This window comes from Sceloporus undulatus, chromosome 1, assembly GCF_019175285.1.
Source record: "Sceloporus undulatus isolate JIND9_A2432 ecotype Alabama chromosome 1, SceUnd_v1.1, whole genome shotgun sequence".
NCBI classification, from domain to species: domain Eukaryota; kingdom Metazoa; phylum Chordata; class Lepidosauria; order Squamata; family Phrynosomatidae; genus Sceloporus; species Sceloporus undulatus.
In genome coordinates, this window is record NC_056522.1 from 69,617,402 (window position 1) to 69,637,397 (window position 19,996).

The following is a 19,996-nucleotide window of genomic DNA, read 5'->3' on the forward strand; positions in this document are numbered from 1 at the left end:
ACATAGTACTTGGGCCTGAAACAGATGGGGCCAAATAAAGCCACTACCAGCCACTTTTGGGGCATGGTTTTACCTGATGCATGCCCCCAAAGTAGCCAGAAGCCCCATGGAGGCCATGCAAAGGCCCCAAGAGCCAGTCCCAAAATGAGTGGTGAAAATCCACTTCTGCTGGCAGCCTGTTTGGCACCGCAGCAGTGGCCTATTTCAGAAGCAGGCCATCCAGTCGCTGCGGTCTTGGCCCAATCAGGGCCGGAGTGGCCTTCATACTGGTCTGCTTCACCCCACAGATAATAAAGCTTTGCTCATTCCACTCAGTTATTCTTCTCTTTACTTCTTTCTTTCCCCATTTTCCGCTTCTTCCTCCTTTGGTGGTTGAGAGATTTGGTAAGGATAGAGCTATTAGTTTGGAGTCAAAAGGTTCACTTAGCTAAATCCATGCCTTCCCAAAGTCTACTCAACAATAAGTCCCATTGAACTGAAAAAGGCTTAATTTCTGGTAAGTGAATAGTTGAGCTGCATTCACTTCTAAAAGAGAGAGAGAGATGCAAAATATGAGATCCCATATTTTAGGGCAGGCTTTCCCAACCTGATGGTTTCCAGAAGTGTGGGTTTCCTATCATGCCTAAACAACAATCCAAGTTGGAGAGCACAACCTGAAAATGACAAATGCAGCACTTTTCAAGGATCCAATAACAAAATAGAATGTTAGAGAATCAGTGGTTACAACTTCCATATATTTCTCACTAAATCCTATTGTCTGTTGTAAACAAATATCTTGAAAAGCAAATTAATAGTGCTTATCCAATTAACTAAAGGAGTCAATTTATTAACATTCATGTCAACCAATTATTCTTGCAATTCCTATTGTTTAACATTAGCAAATTAACTTTCACACCTAATGTTTCAAACTCTGACTCAAAACTAATCTTATATATTCAGTCCTATCCAAGGCACTTAAAATTTATTAATAACTTTTAAATGCTATTATTATTACTACCATTCAGGACCAATTCTACATAAAAGTATCCCACATCACTGTATTACACAGGCAAAATCCACTGTGGTTCATTATATAAATTCTATCAAGAGTCAGTAAGAAATTCCATGTTTTATGAAGTTCTCTCATTCTTCCCTTATGTGAGTATGAAAACATTTTATGAGCTAACTATAAATATCTACTAAGCAAGGCTTTATAAGATGAACAAGAGTTGTGCAAAAATCATGCTTTTGAATAGGAATACAGTGTTTAGTTAACTGATTAGTTAGCTTAACTGATGGGGGGGGGGGATTAAATTTTGGTCAATTTAAAAAAGATGTTCCCAGTTAATAATACTTTCTTTAAAAGTTTATTTTAACGAACTTGCTTGTAAAAATTAAAATTACAGTTAGCATCTTAAAAGTGGCATTCTTCCTTTTGTCTCACACTATGACATATTCTTATATTGCCAAAGTCAAAAATAATGCCTTCTCAGTAGCTACATAAATTATTTATGAAGATTTAATCTATTAATTAAACAACCAAAATTCAAAAGTAATTAAGATGTCTTTAATTGGATGACAATCCTAATTTCAATGGATTTGTTCAGGAGATGTTCCTGGTGGACTGTCTTTCGTGCCTGTAACCATTTCAGCTGAACATATGCAGACATAATGTTAATCAGCCTATGAGAATACCTTGCTCATTTTGACTTGCTGCCAACTTTAGTGTAAGAAATTACCACCCCACATGAACATTCTTAGTAACCTGAGAGAAGGAAGGAAGGAATCAAGTTTCCAGCCACTGAGCTAGGGTATATGTATTCTCCAGAGCTTTCTCTCTCTCATTTTCTTCATCCTAATGAACTGTGAGCACTGTGATTTTCCCAAATAATGGTCATAGTACCAGCAGGACTACTCCCCCCCCCCAACATCTAATCCTCAAGCATTCAACTAATAGGAATAATAAGGGGGGGGAGATTTGTGTGGGTTTAGAGAATGGAAAAAACTTAACATCTGTGAATATTAAATGGAGAAAACTAGTAAAGTAATAAGCAGTATCTTCAGGTAGATTTTTTTTTTCCAGGAAAGTGTTTCAGAATCCAGGTTCAAGTGTGATTTATTTTACAGCCACAGAAGAAATATTTTGATTCTATGTACTAATGGTGAACTCATTCACCAACTGCTGATGCTTCTGTACGCAAAGAGCATTTAAAGACAAGAGGAAATGTATTAACAGGATCAGAGAAAGCCACATGAATTTTACATGAAAGCCAGATGAATCTCATGGGAGAAGATCTTAAGTAGCCATGGACTGATAATTATCCATATTAAGTTTAACATTGGTACCTCTAGATCTACTTTGTTACAACCTCCATTTCTGTGTTGTTTTACAAATCTGCATTTCTGAAACAGAAGATTTAACACTGGATCTTTGAAAAGTTGAAGTACTTTTTTTTTTTTTTTGACACACTGGAGAAGTGGTACACATTGAAGAAGAATGTTTATCCAAACAGCCTCCTGGTTCTTGTCAGTTAGCGATATATGGCTACATATTCAGTCCCATTAATGAATATTGTATGCTGAACATATCACTGAAAACAAATTTCAGGTCAGGAACAGAATATCCCCTGCAATATAGATAGTCCATCATAAAATCGTAGAGTTAGAAGAGATCACAAGGGCCAACCAGTGCAACCCCCTGCAATTCAGGAACACAATATCAAAAGTGTTTTGGTGACAGAAAGATGGAGTCATGCTTTTTAAAGTCCCACATTTTCATACTCTCTTTGTAAAGCTTCGCTGTGGTCAGATAAAACTCTTGACTGTCATATGACAGGGAAGCTTCTGGAGAATATGGAAGGCAGAAAAGAAATCTGTAAACTTTCTAGTGTTCCAGGACAGTTGTGGGTTTGGATTTAAGAAGACTGAGAGAAAAATGAAGTAGCTCTACAAAGATTATTTCTATTTATTTAATCACAGAAAAGTACCTGGAGTTTGTGTTTCTTTGAGGAGAAAACCTATCTCCGGGTCCTTCGTGCCAAAAGTTGTGGTGCTACTGTGAGAGTTTTATTATATTAAAAATAGAGAAAGGCTGGGTCTTTAACAAGCTTAATAGGCTCCATACTAACTGAACTGAAAAGTATTTTTATCCATGCCAAAAGAGGTTTTCAGCAAAACATAGCTAAGGCTATGTCCACACTGCAGAAATAATCCAGGCTGACACCACTAATTAAGTGCTGTGAAATTCTGGGAATTGTAGTTTGACGTGGCACCAGAGCTCTCTGACAGAGAAGGCTAAATGTCTCGCAAAATGACAGTTCCCAGGATTCCATAGGATTGAGTCATGGCAGTTGAAGTGGTGTCAACCTGGATTACTTCTGCAGTGCAGATGCAGTCTAGGTCTCCATCACCGTACCTTCCCAAGCAAAATGGAACTTTCTGAGCTGAGGCACACAATAGCATCAGAATGGATGAGCAACATGTTATTGCAGTTCTTTGTACCTCTACTGCTTAAGCAGATTTAAACATCTTTGTGCTGCCGATTTCAATCATATTCTGTAGATGTTATTACTGTTTGCCTAGTATAAGCACCAGCATCATATTTTATTTATAAAACACCAAAAATGACTAAGCTCTATGCAATAAATTTTTAAAAAGATGATTCCATGCCTGCAGGCTTACAATTTAAAATTAACTGATAAATAAGGAAGATAAAGAAGTACTGTACATACAAAAAAGAAGGAAGGGAAAGCAGTTGCCTGTTGTAAACATTTACAGTATAAGTGCATCACATTATATACGAGTAGGGGAGAAAAGAAAGGTCTAATTATGATATACTGAATTGTTCCATCTGTTTTACCTCTTAGTTTGTGTCTTCTGTGTAAACCAAACTCTGAACATTTTTTTTTTGTTCCTTAAAACAGCATGAACCCTAAATCAAAGGCTAGCATGTTAGCATGTGTTTCTTTCCCAGCTGGAAGGAGATGTTTTTTCCTTACTTTTACAGCTGTTCAGATTATTGCATCCTGGAGGTAGAAAAGTGAAAAGGAAATGACTATAAATTTAGCTTAATGTATTGATACATGAAAGCTTCAATTGCATTTAAAAAGAGGAGAAGAAGAAGAAGAAGAAGAAGAAGAAGAAGAAACAACACTAATGCTGATATTACACATTTTTGTCATCACCCCTTCTCTCATTTTGTTGTTGCATATCTTTTTTAAGTGATGGATGCAACAGGACATTAAATTGACTTTTGTTCTCAGATTTTCTGGGGTCTTATGGAAGAGCCTATTTCATAAACTCTGTGACATGGGTATGATGGACCTTTGCTATAGAGCTGCCACCAGAAATCTTTCATTTTCTTTTACAAGTCCCATTTTCATCTCTTTCTCCTTCCTTCCTGTTTCTGTTCTTTTATTTCCAAATCATCTGTCACAGTTTCTATTTTGGGGACTGGCACAGCTTGTGTTTGCTTTGGGGGTCTCTGGTGAATTGCTGCATAGTGTAACTAAATCAGTTGAGTGTATCTAAAGAGGTTAGGATTAAACTGCCAGTTTTCTATGTGTTGCATTCCCAAACTTTCTTGCTATATTGAGAAACACTATAACAGGTCTCCAGCTGTTCAAGCATGTTGCAGACATACTTCAGTAATTTCTCATCTAGAAAATAGCCATTCAGAGTGGTACTCCATTTGAAAATTGTGGACATGAAGACCTGGAGTTTTTCTTGTCTTTTAAGTTGGCATTTACTTTGCTCTTTTTTTCCCTAGTCACCTTACTGTGTGTTGACCAAGTGAATGTTATTTGCAGGGTGACCACAAATGGGTTTCTTTTGGGTGCCAGTTCAGATGAGTTGTGACTTCTTGTTCTTCATTTTTCTAAACTGAATGGATACGCAGACTATATACATGTGACTAACTTATCCCATGGTGGGGAAAGGTGACTTCTAAACCCATCACTGTCAATCCATTGGGAGCAGACATCTCTAGTGGGCAGAGGCAATTGCAATACAAATGTTATAATGGTGCCAGCTCCACTCAGAAATTCAGGGAAGAAGAGGCCCTTTCAAAGTTGTGGCATTTCAAGTTCTGTACCCAGCTGGCAATGGTCATGGGTGACATAAAGCAGTGATAATGAAAAAGGTTTATAGTTAATTGATCTGAAGATTTTCCAGTACTTGGAATGTCAGATTTGAAAATTAAATTGATAATGTGAAGTTGAAGGCTTTCATGGCTGGCATCCATAGTTTTTTGTGAATTTTTCAGGCTATGTGGCCATGTTCTAGAAGAGTTTATTCCTGATGTTTTGACAGCATCTGTTGCTGGCATCTTTTACTCTGAAGATGCCAGCCACAGATGCAGGTGAAATGTCAGGAATAAGCTCCACTAGAACATAGCTACATAGTCTGAAAAACCCACAAAAAACTATAAATTGATAATATTAACCATTACAAATTGGGAAAACAAGTCATTATAACCACACTAAACATTTTAATTTGTTAAGTTATCATTAATTAATTAACTCTCATCACTTCAAGGTTTTACGAAGAACAGTATGGAGGTTGTGAAGTCGAAGGCTTTCATGTCCGGCATCCTTTTTTTGGGGGGGGGGGGTTTCGGGCTATGTGGCCATGTTCTAGAAAATTTTCTTTCTGACGTTTCTCTGAGGATGCCAGCCACAGATGCTGGCAAAACATCAGGAACAAAATTTTCTAGAACATGGCCACATAGCCCGAAAAACCCACAAAAAAACCAGCATGGAGGTTGTTACCCTGGGGGCACATATCTGACATTGGCAGCTTTAAAACTGTTCTTTTGTTCACTTTATAGTTGCCTTCCTCCAGCATGGAATTCCTTCTCTCTGATGGATTACAAAGCCTATAATATAATTGTATGGCATTTGGCCAGAAATGATGGCATTTGGAAATGGTCAGCTTAGGATATGCTGTCCTAAAGTATAGTTCACATCTTACAACCTGTTCAATTATGTTTTGTTCTGATCTGTAGCTCTCCTCTTTTTCTACTATCTTCCTCACTTGGACTATATGTATATTGTTCACTTGCCCTACAAATACCTTATTAAAGGTTAAGAATGAATAATGTTAAAGGATATTAAGGAATGGTATGGTAATTTCAGCTAGACTCTGATCCACCACAAATCAGCAGTAACTGGATGGATATAAACACTGATCAGTGAATCAGGGATAGAGATGTTTTTGAGTTCTTTTAAGAATATGGAGAACATTTTTCTGCACAACTCAGTCACTGTATCCTTTATTTCTCTGCACTCTCAATCAAGAAGCATGATCTCCAAAGATTAGTGGTAGAGCACATCTTTGCTCATATAACTCAAAGGATTTACTTCTTAGCTTGTTTTTAAGAAAGACAAGGCTGACGTGAATTTAGCTAGCTCTTATCTTTTGGCGCCATGCTGTACCCTTATCAATCTCCTCAAAGCGTGTGATCCACTGATCCAGTGGGTGACAAGCAGAGTGTAAACGGTAGAGAGAGTGAGAAGCCAAGACAGAACAAAATGGGAACTTGTGGAGAAATTACCACTTAATCATTCAGTTGCCTAGCACTGTGCTAGCAATAATGCATATTGTTGACCAGCCATGAAATAACGAGGCCAGACACAACTAAGTGGATTACACAAGGGTCATTTTATTGACTTAAAAACCTATTTAACTGTTTGAGGCCTGGGAGTAAGCAAATGGTTAAACAAAAGGGGATCAACCTGATGCAGGTCCAGCTGACACTCAGATGTCAACCCATGACACCTTCCCAGCTATGTCTTGGACAAACCACCAGTCCCTGAGGGCAATCCAAAGGGCATTGGTTGCTACCTTGGCCAGTCATCTTTGGAAGACCAAAACCTGGAGATCTCCCTCCTAAGTCACTAAACTTTGTATGAGGGAGTAAAACCCAGATCAACCCCAAGGGCAGTCTCCTTCCCACACACCCCGATCACTTACCCCATGGAGGCAGTTCCAGATATCAACCCTCCACCACAATGGGGTGCCAAAGTGTACACTGATCTAAAAACCTTCTCCCCCTGCTACCTGCCAAGGGAAACCTAATTAATGACACCACTCAGAGCCAATTGTCCAATTCCCAACAGATACAGTATGTGCTAAGCAAAAACCCCAGGTATTGGGGGGGGAAATTCCTACCCGGCCCCTAGATGACCAGCAAAGCTCACACTGCACTGAGGGCGGGTGGGTGGATTGCAAAAAGTGAAGAGCTGACATTCTAGGGAGTAACAGGCTTGAATAGCCTTTGCAGTTGCCCCCTATCATGTGGCACAGCTTGGCCAATCAGACCAAGCTATTGTTACTCTCTGGCCCCTATTCATGTTTTTGAAAATTCTAGAAGTTATAGACAGAGGGGAATGTAAAGAAGGATAAACAGAAATTTGAACCTGCAGCTAGAACAGGCCAAAGTAAATAAATTAGTTTGAGTATCGAAAAGAATACTAAGAGTGGCTGAAATAGAATTCAAATAATTGAAGAACCCTTTAAAAATAACATGGGCGGGATACAGACCGCCCCTTTGGGGCGGCCTGCACCTGCCCCTTTCCCTGACGGATCAGGCCTGAGCTGCCACAGCGACAGCCCCAGAGGCCCCGATCCACCGCTTTTCCTGGCCTTGGGGCTTCTTTTGTGTCACTGGCGCAGCCGTGTAAAGGCCACACCAGCAACACAAACAGTGAAAGGAGCTCCAAAACAGAGCTCCTTCCGGTGCCGCTGAAAGGGCGCCACAAACGTCCTGCAGTGGTGCACCCGTGGCGCTCCATTTGGAGGTGGCGCGGTCGTAATGGCGGCGCCCATGTAGACAGGGTGCCACAATTACAACACCACGGTTACATGCTAGGGTTGTGGGGCGTCTGGAAAGGACACCCCAAGGCAACCATAGCACGTATCCAGGCCAGCGCTTTGTGCTGGTCTGGATACCGCCATGGATTATTTTTTACTGGTGCCACTTAACTTATTTTTAACTTGTCTATATTAGACAATAAAGCACTTCTAGACTAATTGATCAGCAGTCACATTTCTGAATGGTAACTGGGAGCACATCCAAGACCCATTGTTCAGCAGCTCCCCATCAAATTCATATATGTTTATAATTTCAGTGCACTGAAAAACTTAAAGATAGCAAATAGCCAAATTTTAAAAAGCTGGGGAATTCAGAGGGAGAGAACATGTTTAATCTGGTCAGGAGCAGAAACCCAAGACTCAAAAATTAAATAGGAAAGGAAAAACAAAGCACAGTGGTGAGGGAGAGAAGAGCAAATAAGGAAAGAGGGGAAATAGATATGGTATAAACTGTTGGGAGAAGGGTTTTTTTGGGGGGAGGAGCTTAAAAAACAAACTATATATTTTTAAGGTCAGATACGAATATGAATAAAAGCTTAGTTTCTGAAGCTGTTTTTTAATCTTGAGAATAAACAGACTATATACAGTAATATGGGATCAGGTGGTTTAGTAGTTAAGATGTCAGTTCTGCTGATCAGAAGATCAGAAAGTTAGCAGTTTGAGGCCTGAGTGCTGCATGATGGGGTGAGCTCCCATCACTAGTCCTAGCTTCTGCCAACCTAGCAGTTCGAAAGCATGCAGATGCAAGTAGATAGATAGGTACCATTTCACAGTGGCAAAGTAACAGAGTGTGGTGCAGTCATGCTGGCCACACGACCACCAGAGCAGTCCTCAGACAATATTGGCTCTTTGGCATAGTAGCGGAGATGGGCACTGCCCCCTACAGTCTACAAGTAGACATTCTTGTCAAGGGACTACCTTTACCTATAAAGTAATAACCAATACTAGGTATCTTTGAGTTAATGCCCAATGCCTTTTCTTTACTGCATAACCACAGTTGATCCACTGCAGAGCAACATAAGCCCACTTGCATAATAGGGAAGAATTCTGGTCTATTGATTTCTTTTTGACTTTAAGACAAGGTGGCATCAATAATTATTAGAAAAATAAGGAATTATATTTTGGTTAACAGAATAATAAAGGAGTACCCTATCATCAAACATTTATAAAAATGGTGATGTGTGAAAAATAATATGACTTGCATGCATGTTGGAACTTTCTGCTTTTGCTTTCAACCAGGAAATAGTGAAGTCATTTTGACATGTTGGTGGAGTCTCTCAGAATTAATTCCCTGCTGAAGATGCTCACAATTTTCACATGCTCCTCTGGGCAAGCTCCTAAGAACCTGCATTCAGTTTGTGTGAAATAATGCCACTCAGGAAGAAATTCAATTACTGAGCTAATTATCACCCTGACTGAGTGGTAAGAACAAACTTTAAAGTAAGAAGCCACTAGAGAAAAGCACACATTGCCCAGGAGTCCAAAAAACCCATTTTTAAAAGACATCCAAACTGACAGAAGAATGCCCAAGGGTGAATGTGCAGCTGAGTCTGGAATACAGGATATTAGAATTTTAATACTGTACAGATTCTTGTTCTTTTTAACAACTTGCAGCAATTCAGCTCCCATAATTGTGCAGAAGTTTCAAAGTCCAGAATAGATGTTGCACTTGTCCCTTTCCTAAATGTCTCCACTTTCTCCCTACTTTTATTTGACAATAGCTGTGTCAAATATTTAAAGGAGCCATAATGCTTAAAAGTTTGGGAGACACATACAGGAAAGTTCTGACTTCTTCCTTATATTACTTTAAAACTCTCTTGGTCCACTTTATATGGTATCCCTCCTACTCACGACATCAGATTAATCTTTGTAGTGTTATATTCATAATGTATATTTTTTGCCACATGCACATCTCTTGAAAAAAATTGGCTACACTTGAAAGTCATGACAAATGGCATATTTTGTTGAAATCTAGTTTGACGTAATGCGCAAACCTGCCTTTGTCAGCAAGGTATGGCTTTTATGTTGTTTTCTGTCAGCAACCATGCACAAAGTGTATAAAGGGTTTATTGCTGGTGTATAGATGTTGGCTTATTTAAACCATTGATTGTTGTGACATCTAAGACAACAACTATAGCTTGTTCCATGTCTGTCTGTCTACCTGCGCACTCAGAAATATGCAAAAGGTTATGAGAGAAATAAAATAGAAATATAGAAGACAAGGCACAATTTGTTGGGTCATTACTATTCATGATGAAGGAACAAACTATAGTTAATCTAAACTGTGGGTTAATTGCAGCGTATGAACATGTTAATTAAGAGCCTTCTAACTGGCTACACCTACATTTTGACCACCTTCATACTTTGATTAAGCATATAGTTTTCAAAAGCAGTGTTTGATTATCCTTTGTAGATTTAACTTTTGATATGTTTGGTCCTAAAAGGCCATATCTTCACTGCAGATAAAGCTTCTGTTTAAACTAGGTCCTTTATCTGTGTGAGACCTCAGAACAGTGGTCCTTGAACAAAAGGAACTACAAAGGAAGACTGAAAAGAGAAATAGTAGAATTGGAATGTATCCACAGATTCCAGTCCATCATCAGTGGGTTGAACATAGACAATGGTTTCCTGGCACACTACACAAATTTCAGCATTGTCTAAACCTCCATCATTATGAGGGCAACCTTGACCAGTTCATCACATCCTCTCTCTGGTCCCCATACTACATTCCAATACACATTGGTATGGTTATATACTCTCCTTGGATTTAGCAACATCCTTCCACCTTCTTTTGTCCCCCAATGACCATTGTTAAAACTGAACTTGTTACCTCATCTCCCTGTCCACAAGGTTTTGAATTTCAATTGAAATTCTCACACACAACCAGCTTATATAGGTCTGTCTCTGGACTCTCCATACCACTGCACCTCATGCATCCTAGGAAGTAGGCTCAAGTCTAGGAAAGCTCATGGTACCAGCCTTTTTTTCTTTCAGTTAGTCTCAACAGTACTACAAGATCCCTTTGCATATCTATATGAGAATTAATGAACATGTTTCCATGTTCTTATGTAAGTATGGAAAATGTAACTTCCCCTACGACATTTTGCAAGGAACTCAACCCTTTTTGTTACCAAGGGGCTGCCAAAAGAAATTTGAAGGAGAATGGCAGACGGGATTGGGTAATTTGGGGGGAGAATGGAAAATCTGAGAAAAGAACGAAACCGAGGAAAGCATAAGGACAAAATGGGTGAATAAAAGGCACCCACAAGGGAAGACAGCTAATACTCTCAACATAGCAGTCATCTGAGAGCATCTTTGAAAACAATTGAGTGACAGGATGAGCTTAAACTGACAGAAGGAGTGTGCTAGAAACAATATATTTTTTAAAGGTAGGGTGTGGTTCTATCAACCTTTCTATAGAGAGCATTTTATGCAATTTGATGAGATCAGATGCTCTTTATTTTTGAATAACTTATTAGATTGTATGTTTATCATTTGAATAACATAATGTGTGTGAGGATTCTTTATGAAGGGCTTGAAATACATAAGTATAGGTGTCAGCTGCACAGTGTCAGTTGCATGGGATCTAGTATTGTATCCACCACTAGAACTAATGCACATAATGGCTACTCTTCTTGATGTGCAAAGAATATGAGTTGTGTAGGAATGAAATATTACATAGTAAAATTTGAGTGATCAAAAGATATCAGATCAAGAATTAAATCACATCGCTTGTATGGAATAGGAACAGAATTAACACTTAGTAGAACACTTAATAGGAATAATCTGTAGCTGTCTGTTTCCCTTCCAGTACAAAGCGAGTGGACCATTCCAATACACGACTGGTACTTCAAATTGAAAAAGATGCAGGTATGGAACATGATTCCTTTACACATATTTATGATTATTCAAAATATTGAACAAACTGGTTTGGATCTGGAGATACATCAGCAGAAAAAATTCTGGTAGTGACACTGTTGTGAAAAGATTTATACAACATGCACCAGCAAACACCTTGATATGTTGTGCTGCTAATTGCAAAGGAACATGAGAAACAGTCTTTAAAACAATCATTATTATTCTGACAATATCTAATATGTAATATCTAATATAGTATATACTATATTATATATACAGAGAATGGGGGGTTCTGTACACACCTATTATGCAAATACAAAACATTACAAATTTCTATTTTCATTGTCCTTTCTGGTAGCATAATGTTTATTTGGATGATGCTGTGGGGCCTCTTAAACTTGACATTGTTTAGCAAAATGTTTTAATGTGGCGGTGGCAGAATGGCTCATAATTTACTCTTCTATATAACCATGAAAGATACAGTAGTTCTTGTTGGCTTTTGCTTCAGAGTATCATAGTTTCAGTGTTGAGGTTTGCGGATCTGGTATAAATGATTCCTGCCACTGGTTGTTACCTGTTTCTTCTATGCTACTGCACCTGAGCACACTTCTTGCAACATTGTTAATATGATGGTAGTCTTAAGAATCAGCACTGTGTCCTTCTGTGTGAGAATCCTTGGGAAACCAGTTGTGGCTTCAAAATTTCAGCATTGCCATCCACCATGACTTATTCAGCCCATGGTACTATAGTTGCTCTTTCCTCAAATAGTGCTGTGAAGATCTACATTAAAGGCAATTGTATAGATAAACTGTATTCCTGACATTGATGTGCACTCTGAATAACCTTTGAAGCTCATCAACAAAAAACTTAGCTGAAAGTTTTCCACATCTAGGTTTTCAAGGACCAGAAGACCTTGGATAGCCTTTAAATAGAATATATCAGTGAGCACTGAAGCATAGGAGAAAGCAAAGTACTGCCCAAGCCAAACCATATTAATTAGGCAAGAGAATTCAAACTCACTGAAACTGTCAGATAGATTGTGTGACACAGTTTTGGCACACGTGGAAGATTTTGCTTCATTTCATTAATCATACGTAGGTTCCTATTTTAATTTGCCTTTAGCACACTCTCTACACACCACGAATGCATAGGTTTGCAAATTAAGCTTCACAATTCTCAAAGGACTGATTGTTCTAAGGGTGGAGTTGCAGACAGAGCTGGACATGGACCAGGGAAGGTAAGTTCCAAAATGCATCTTTAGCCAAGAAGCAAACTGAATTATAAGAATGAAATGGTATAACCCTGAGTTCACACAAATACATTTTTATTTACAGATACCTATATGGTCTCCAGAGAGCCAGCATAGTGTTGTGGTTTGAATGTTGGACTAGGAGTCCAGGAGACCAGGGTTTGAAATCCCCCTTGGACATGGAAACCCACTGGGTGACCTTGGGCAAGTCACACTCTCTTAGCGTCAGAGAAGTGCAATGGTAAATCTTGCCAAGAAAACTCCACTATAAATCAGAAACAACTTGTAGGCGCACAATGACAACAATAACCACTCATCTCCAACAATACCCTATTGGCAGCCAAAGGGCCCATACAGACAGGCCAAAATAAAGCTGCTTCGGATCACTTTGGAGGTATGCTGTTTAAATTAAACATACATCTTAAGAGGCTAGAAGCTGCACCAAAGTTGTGCTCCAGTCCATAGGTCTGAAGCATGGCTTTGGTGTGGCTTCTGGCCTCTTAGGACGCATGCAGCATTTAAACAGCATACCGCCAAACTGACTTGAATCAGCTTTATTTTGGCCTGTCTGTACAGGCCCAAAGTTACCTCTCTTCCTACTCTGGATATGATATGAAATGGACCTGTAAAGTCGAAGGTTTTCATGACTGGCATCCATAGTTTTTTGTGGGTTTTTCGGGTTATGTGGCCATGTTCCAGAAAAGTTTCTTCCTGACGTTTTGCCAACATCTGTGGCTGGCATCTTCAGAGAATGAAGATGCCAGCCACAGATGCTGGCAAACTGTCAGGAAGAAACTTTTCTGGAACATGGCCACATAGCCTGAAAAATCCACAAAAAACTATGAAATGCACCTGTTTGCACATCCCTGAAAATCTTTCTATATATATATATACCCAATGCAACCAAATTAATAATCAGAGGCCCTCTCCAGACTGGCCCTTTGTGGCGCATCCATGATGTGCTAGGGTTGCCCCGGGGCAGCACGTGCACATGCCCTGCAACCCTAGCACATCGTGCACATGCCGCCGTTACACAGCCCCTTACACACGGCACACGTAATCGTTACGTTGCAGCAGTGCAGCTTCCATATGGAGCTGCACAGCTGCGACATATATGTGCCGTCTTTGGCACTTTGCAGTGCAGCAAAAAGGAGCCACTTTTTTGAGCTCCTTTTCTGCTGCGTGGCTATGCCGCGCAATTTGTGTGCAGCTGCGCAGCAGAGAAAGGCGCCAAGGAGGCACCTCTTCTGGGCGGTCTATACCCCACCAGAGTTAATCTTTTGAAACACTTGGGTGTGCTTTGTTTTCTTTACTGCTTGAGATTTTAAAAATAGCTTATAGTAACAGCATGTGTAGATCCTGATACATATAGTTAAATGAACTAGGTAATTTTTGCTTACTCCTGGTCTGTTTTACCCCATAGTCTTAATTAATCAGACCTTCAGAGGAATGTGCATGAGGTGTGCTGTTTTTTATATGCAATATTTGGGGTTGGACATTCTCCCTCTGGAGGGAGCCCTCAGCAACCAAACTGTACGGGCTCCCTCCACTCCGAAAAAAACCCGCTGAGGAGGACATCATCAGTGCAGCATTGGCACAGTGCAACTCGTGATGCAAGCATGGTGCCTGGACATGTGGACACGGTTCTGCGCTTGAGTCATGCATGCACGTCACGTATGGACAGCGCCACGTAAAGATAGCGCCATCCATATGTATTAGGGTTGCAGAGTGTGTGGTTGCCGTGTGCTCTGCAACCCTAATTTTTGCACCAACACAACACTTGTGGCCCATCTGTACCAGACCCTTATTTAATGTGTTTTAACACTTTTAAACTAATGTTTTAATTGGATTGTTATTTGGTGCTTTTTAAGTTGTTGCATCACAGATTGTTTCAGCTATTTTGCTTTGACCTACAGCGTAAGCCACTTTGAGTCCCACATGGGGAGAGAAGCAGGATATGAATCAAATAAATGAATGAATAAGTAGTGTGTATAGAGGTACTTCCATCACTCTGTAAGCAGTTTAAAAATGTGTCTTTTCAGAATCTTTCACATAGTGATTTGTTTCTAGTTGTCCCTTTTACAGTCACTGTGTTGATGTGATTTCAGGAAATGATGATAATCTGAATTCCATCTTTTATGAGCACCTGACAAGATCTCTGCAGGAGTCTCTTTGTGGAGATCTGATTCTTGGACGCTGGGGAAACTACAGTTCTGGAGACTGTTTTATTTTGGCATCAGATTATTTGAATGCCTTTGTTCACCTGATTGAAATTGGAAATGGTCTAGTTACTTTCCAACTGAGGGGACTAGAATTTCGAGGTAAGCATCAAAATAGCTCAAAGAGCAGGAATCAAGAGCAGAATGTTAATTTGCTACATGTTCTTTGTTAGTCTGGTAAGCAGGCTAAATTTGTCTAGGTTGTTGTTGACATCATTTCAAATGTTTTGGGCACAGGAAGTTTGAGTCGTAAAATACTGCCAGTATCTTTCTTTTGGGGGATGTACCCAAAATTGAAGCAGAATGTGGCAAAGTCAAAGAACTTTCCTTTTCACAAAATTAGATCTTGCTTATCATAAAGCAGGTGCTTTTAATGTTTGAATTCCATTAAATGTGCTAACACAAGATGAAATGGTGGTTTGGTGATAAATCAGATCTTGGTTCTGTTGCAGTATGAAAGAAACCCAAAGTCCAATCCCATGCATGCTTCGTTGGGGTTATTCACACTGTGAAAATAATTCAGAATGAATCCGGCTTGTATTTCCATTGTTCACATGCATCCCAAATGCACCTGATTAAGTTTTGGAGAGTGCTGCCAAAAAAAATCACTTAATCTGGGATAATTGATATTGGATTTCTCCTCAACTTTTTAAAAGAAAATCCGCATCACTGCTAGTGTGAAAAATAACCAATGTGAATAGGCCTGAATAGACCCAGGATAAAACACTGCATACCCAAAAAGGGTTCCAAATGCATTCGTATCATCAACTCCAAGTTTATTTGAATGCTTGCCCATTTGAGCAATGGAACTTGCAGAGAAACAGATCAATGCAGTTCCATAGTATGAATAACAAACCCAGAATACGTGAGTGAGATGATTCACATTGTTGCACTAAAAACACTATGTGTGAATGACCCGTTTGAAGCAAGTTCTTTTGTGCATAGGATTGCTGCTTTAGTCATTCCATGTCTGGTTTTCATAGCATACTTTTTAAAAATGGGGGATTCTGTGTTGGAAACATTAGGGAAACTAAACTTGCAGTTGGTACAGCTATCTCAAGGTTTTTGTAAATCTGACTCAGTATTTCATGTATAATTACTCAAGGCTTGTCTACATGGGTGATTTACCCCAAATTTCCCCCAGGCTCACTGCATCTAATTGACTGCATCTGAATCCTCCTATCAGTTGCCAAGAAACTCTGGTGAATTACTCAAATTACATAATTTGCTTAATTTGCTTGCTTTGTTTAGCTGTGCATGTTCTCCTACCCCCAAATTTAGATTTTTCCAATAAAGATAACAAAGAAGGTAGGGTTCATAGAAGTTTAGATGGGAAGGGATCCATAATAAGGAAGTAGGTCCTCTTCCTGAAACTACAGAGCTGCTTGATTAATGGCAATTATCACCCCCTGTATCTTATTCGCTCTGATTTATAAGAATTTATCAGAAATGCCCATATGCTTTCAGTGTTGTTCCTGCATGACAAGAAATATCAAATCGCTTATTAATAATAATTTGCAGTTAATAAAAAAGTGAATAGTCTCACAATGATTAAAAATCTGAATTTTTAAAAACAATAATTTAAAGTGTAATAAATTTATGATATGTAAACATGCAGAATTTCTAGAATTCATGTTCACACATCACAGATAATCATTTAGTCTTTAAATTATTGTAAAATATAAATCAGATTTTTAATTATCTAGTCCCATCTGGAATCTAGACCTTTATGCCTAAAAGGCTGATGGTGAAGCTTAGCTTCAGATTTTCAGTATTCTTCAGAATATGTTCATCATATCGCTGAATGTTTATTCAGTGGTTAGGAAGAAGTGTCAGAATTCCCTGTAAATGGTGACTTCTTTACTGTTAATGAGGAATAGTGAAGGGTGGTCCTCAAAAGCCTACAGAAATTCCTCAGTCGGTTTAGACTATGGCTCCCAACTTTGAGTCTTTCCAAGTTCCAAAAAATATCCAAAATGTTTAAGATGCTTCTGACTACATCTTTTTAAGAGAAACGGTTCTGTAGAATTTTACTATTTAGGAAAAAGGTTAGAATTAAAAAATACGCTTTTAAAAGCACATACCATTCACTATTTAACTGCCACAGTTCACTACTACTGGGTTTGCTTTCTGTGTATATTTTCTTCCTGAGGCATTCCAGCAGAAGAAAAGCTAGATACAGTGAAGCAAGGGAATATAACAAGATGCTTCCAATTCTCCGCTTGGTGGAAGAGAAGTTTGAGGGTAGGAACAGTCAAGTTTAATTGGTTAGAAAGAAAACAGCATGAAGCTCAGTGGTTTCACTTCAAAGAGATTCAGAAAAATATCTTCTGGTGTTGACGCACACAACACATGCTGAGTTGGTCCCTAAAGTATGACTCTGAATTTGAATAAAAAAAAGAACTGCAGATTTTGCCTGGTCAATTAGCCTGCTAGACTATACCTCAAGTGAGTGGGCATATCACCAAATAAAATTATCCTGGGAAGCAGCAGCAACAACAGCAACCATAAAAACAGAAAGAATATAGCGCCATCGCTGTACATGATAATTTTCAAGTCAAAGTATCCTAATCAGTTCACTGCCCTCAGGCTTACAATCTAATTAAGACATGACACAAAAGGAAAAATGGATGCTAGTGTGAAAGTGATTTAGGGGCTGTACAGATGGGCAGCATGCAGCCACCCCTTTACTGGCTGGATCGGGGCCGCGGCCACCTCACACCACGGCTCTGATTCCTTTTGACGCCCACCAAGGGTTGCCATAGCTGCAGCAGCACAGCTTTATGACACCCCTTCGTCATGATGGCTCACGCCGTGTAGACCAGTTTGCATCAAAATGGTACCCTGGGGGTGGGGCTAGGGTGTCCAGCATGCAGACACTGTGCCCTAACTCCACCCACAGGGCGGCACAAAGTGCCAATCTGTACAGGGCCTAAGTCTAGCAGAAACTGATTCTTCTTTCCCTCTGAGGCCACAGCAATGGCAGTTGTGATGGAAGGAAGGCCTTTCAGCTGCTGCTGGGCTTAGGCATGATGAAGATATGCCTGTGTATTCTTCTTTCTGTCCAAGGCCAGGACAGTGGCAGATATATAAAAATTAGGAGACAATAGATGAAGGGAAGGAAGTATTTTATTTTTCACCATAGACAGAATAGGCCTTTAGAGTCTGTGAGTTTAGCATTAAGTTTAAATTTCAACCCAAATCCCAGAAACCAATCAAAACAATTTAAAAGGGTGCAATCATGAAAGATAGCATCACAATTTCACAGAGCAAAACCAATCATGCATTATTATTTTATTTTATTTTTACATTTTGTTCTTCTGATGATATTTGTTCCTTCTGTTTTATTTTTATTTGCCTATGCTTTTACAGTGGTCCCTCCACATTCACTAGGGTTAGGGGTGAAGGGCCCCCATGAATGTGGGAAAACTGCAAATAAAAAAAACGCTATTCTTTTTACCTCAGAGAACATCTCTCTAGGAATCTACAGGTCCTCCAGTGCAACTCTGTGGTCAACATCTGCCAGAGGTTGATCATAGAATCATGCTGGAAGACCCACAAATGCCTAGAGAAGTGTTTTCTGTAGGAATCTCTAGGTTCTCCAGCACAACTCAATGGTCAATTTCTAGCAGAGTTGTGCTGGAGGATCAGACTAGAGATTTCCAGAGATAACATATTAATCAAAACCGCAAATAATCTAATCTGCAAAAGCCGAAGCTGCAAATGTGGAGGGCCAACTGTACTTTGCAGTACAACAAAGTTGTTGTTGTTAATTGCCCCCAAGTCCACCCTGACTCATGGCAACCCTGTGAATGAGACATCTCCAAGACCCCTGTCCTCACCTGCTCTGCTCACGTCCTGCAGGCTCAGGGCCATGGTCTTCTTGATTGAGTCTATCCATCTGTCATGTGGTCTGTCTCTCTTTCTGCTGCCCTCCACTTTTCCTTGCATTATTGCCTTTTCTAGTGAGCCCTGCATTCTCATGATATGCCTGAAGTATGATAGCCTCAGCTGTCAGTACATCTTCCAGGGAGAGTTCAGGCTTGATCTGCTCTAGGGCTCACTTGTTTGTCATTTTGGCCATCCATGGTATCCTCAGCACTCTTCTCCAGCACCACAGCACCACTGTAGTGTGGTGTAGAGCACTACAAATAATACTACTGCTCCGATAAATAAAAAATTATTTCTGTCCCTATATTGAGGATTTTTTTTTTGTCATGGTGGAAGAATTTTTGATAGGGAAAAAATGCTCTCATTTTCCTTCTCCCACAAGCTTCAGCCCTGAAAATGCTCTCATTTTCCTTGTCCCACAAGCTTCAACCCTGAAAATGCTCTCATTTTGCCTCTCCCACAAGCTTCAACTGATGTGCACACTATTCTAATGTGCAGCTGAACACATTTTGTTCAGTATGAAAATCAAATGTGCAGGAGAAAAAGGGTTGGTTTTTCTTACAGCTGGCAATATGGTCTTTGTAGAAACACAACTATTTAAAAAAAATTAATGAGGAAAAGATAAACAAAATTTAAATAACTAGTATTGCTATATTTCAGCCTTCATAACCTTACATTAACAATATGTTACTCTACAATATAATGGTATATTATTGGGATCAACTTCTTGACTGCTCCATCTGGAGCTAAGGAGGATACATGCATGAAGATATGACTAGCTGTTTTGAATCCAACTGCGTTATACAGGTATTGTTAATTGCATTTAAAGTGTCCCTTGTTCAGCTTCAGACACTTCTTTTGCCTCTGTGCATGTCAATAGCTGATTGTCCTTTTGGCCTGAGTCCAGCTCATTATTAGAAATAGCACT

At 39.4% G+C, this 19,996-nt stretch overlaps 1 protein-coding gene across 1 annotated transcript in view; it reads left to right on the forward strand.

The window, feature by feature from the left end:
- Positions 1–19,996, forward strand: part of PCNX2 (pecanex 2) — a 152,839-nt gene that overhangs the window by 98,194 nt on the left and 34,649 nt on the right. Inside the window, 2 exon segments of the mRNA XM_042446562.1 lie at positions 11,663–11,721; positions 15,067–15,279. Coding sequence (XP_042302496.1) covers positions 11,663–11,721; positions 15,067–15,279 — 272 coding nt within the window.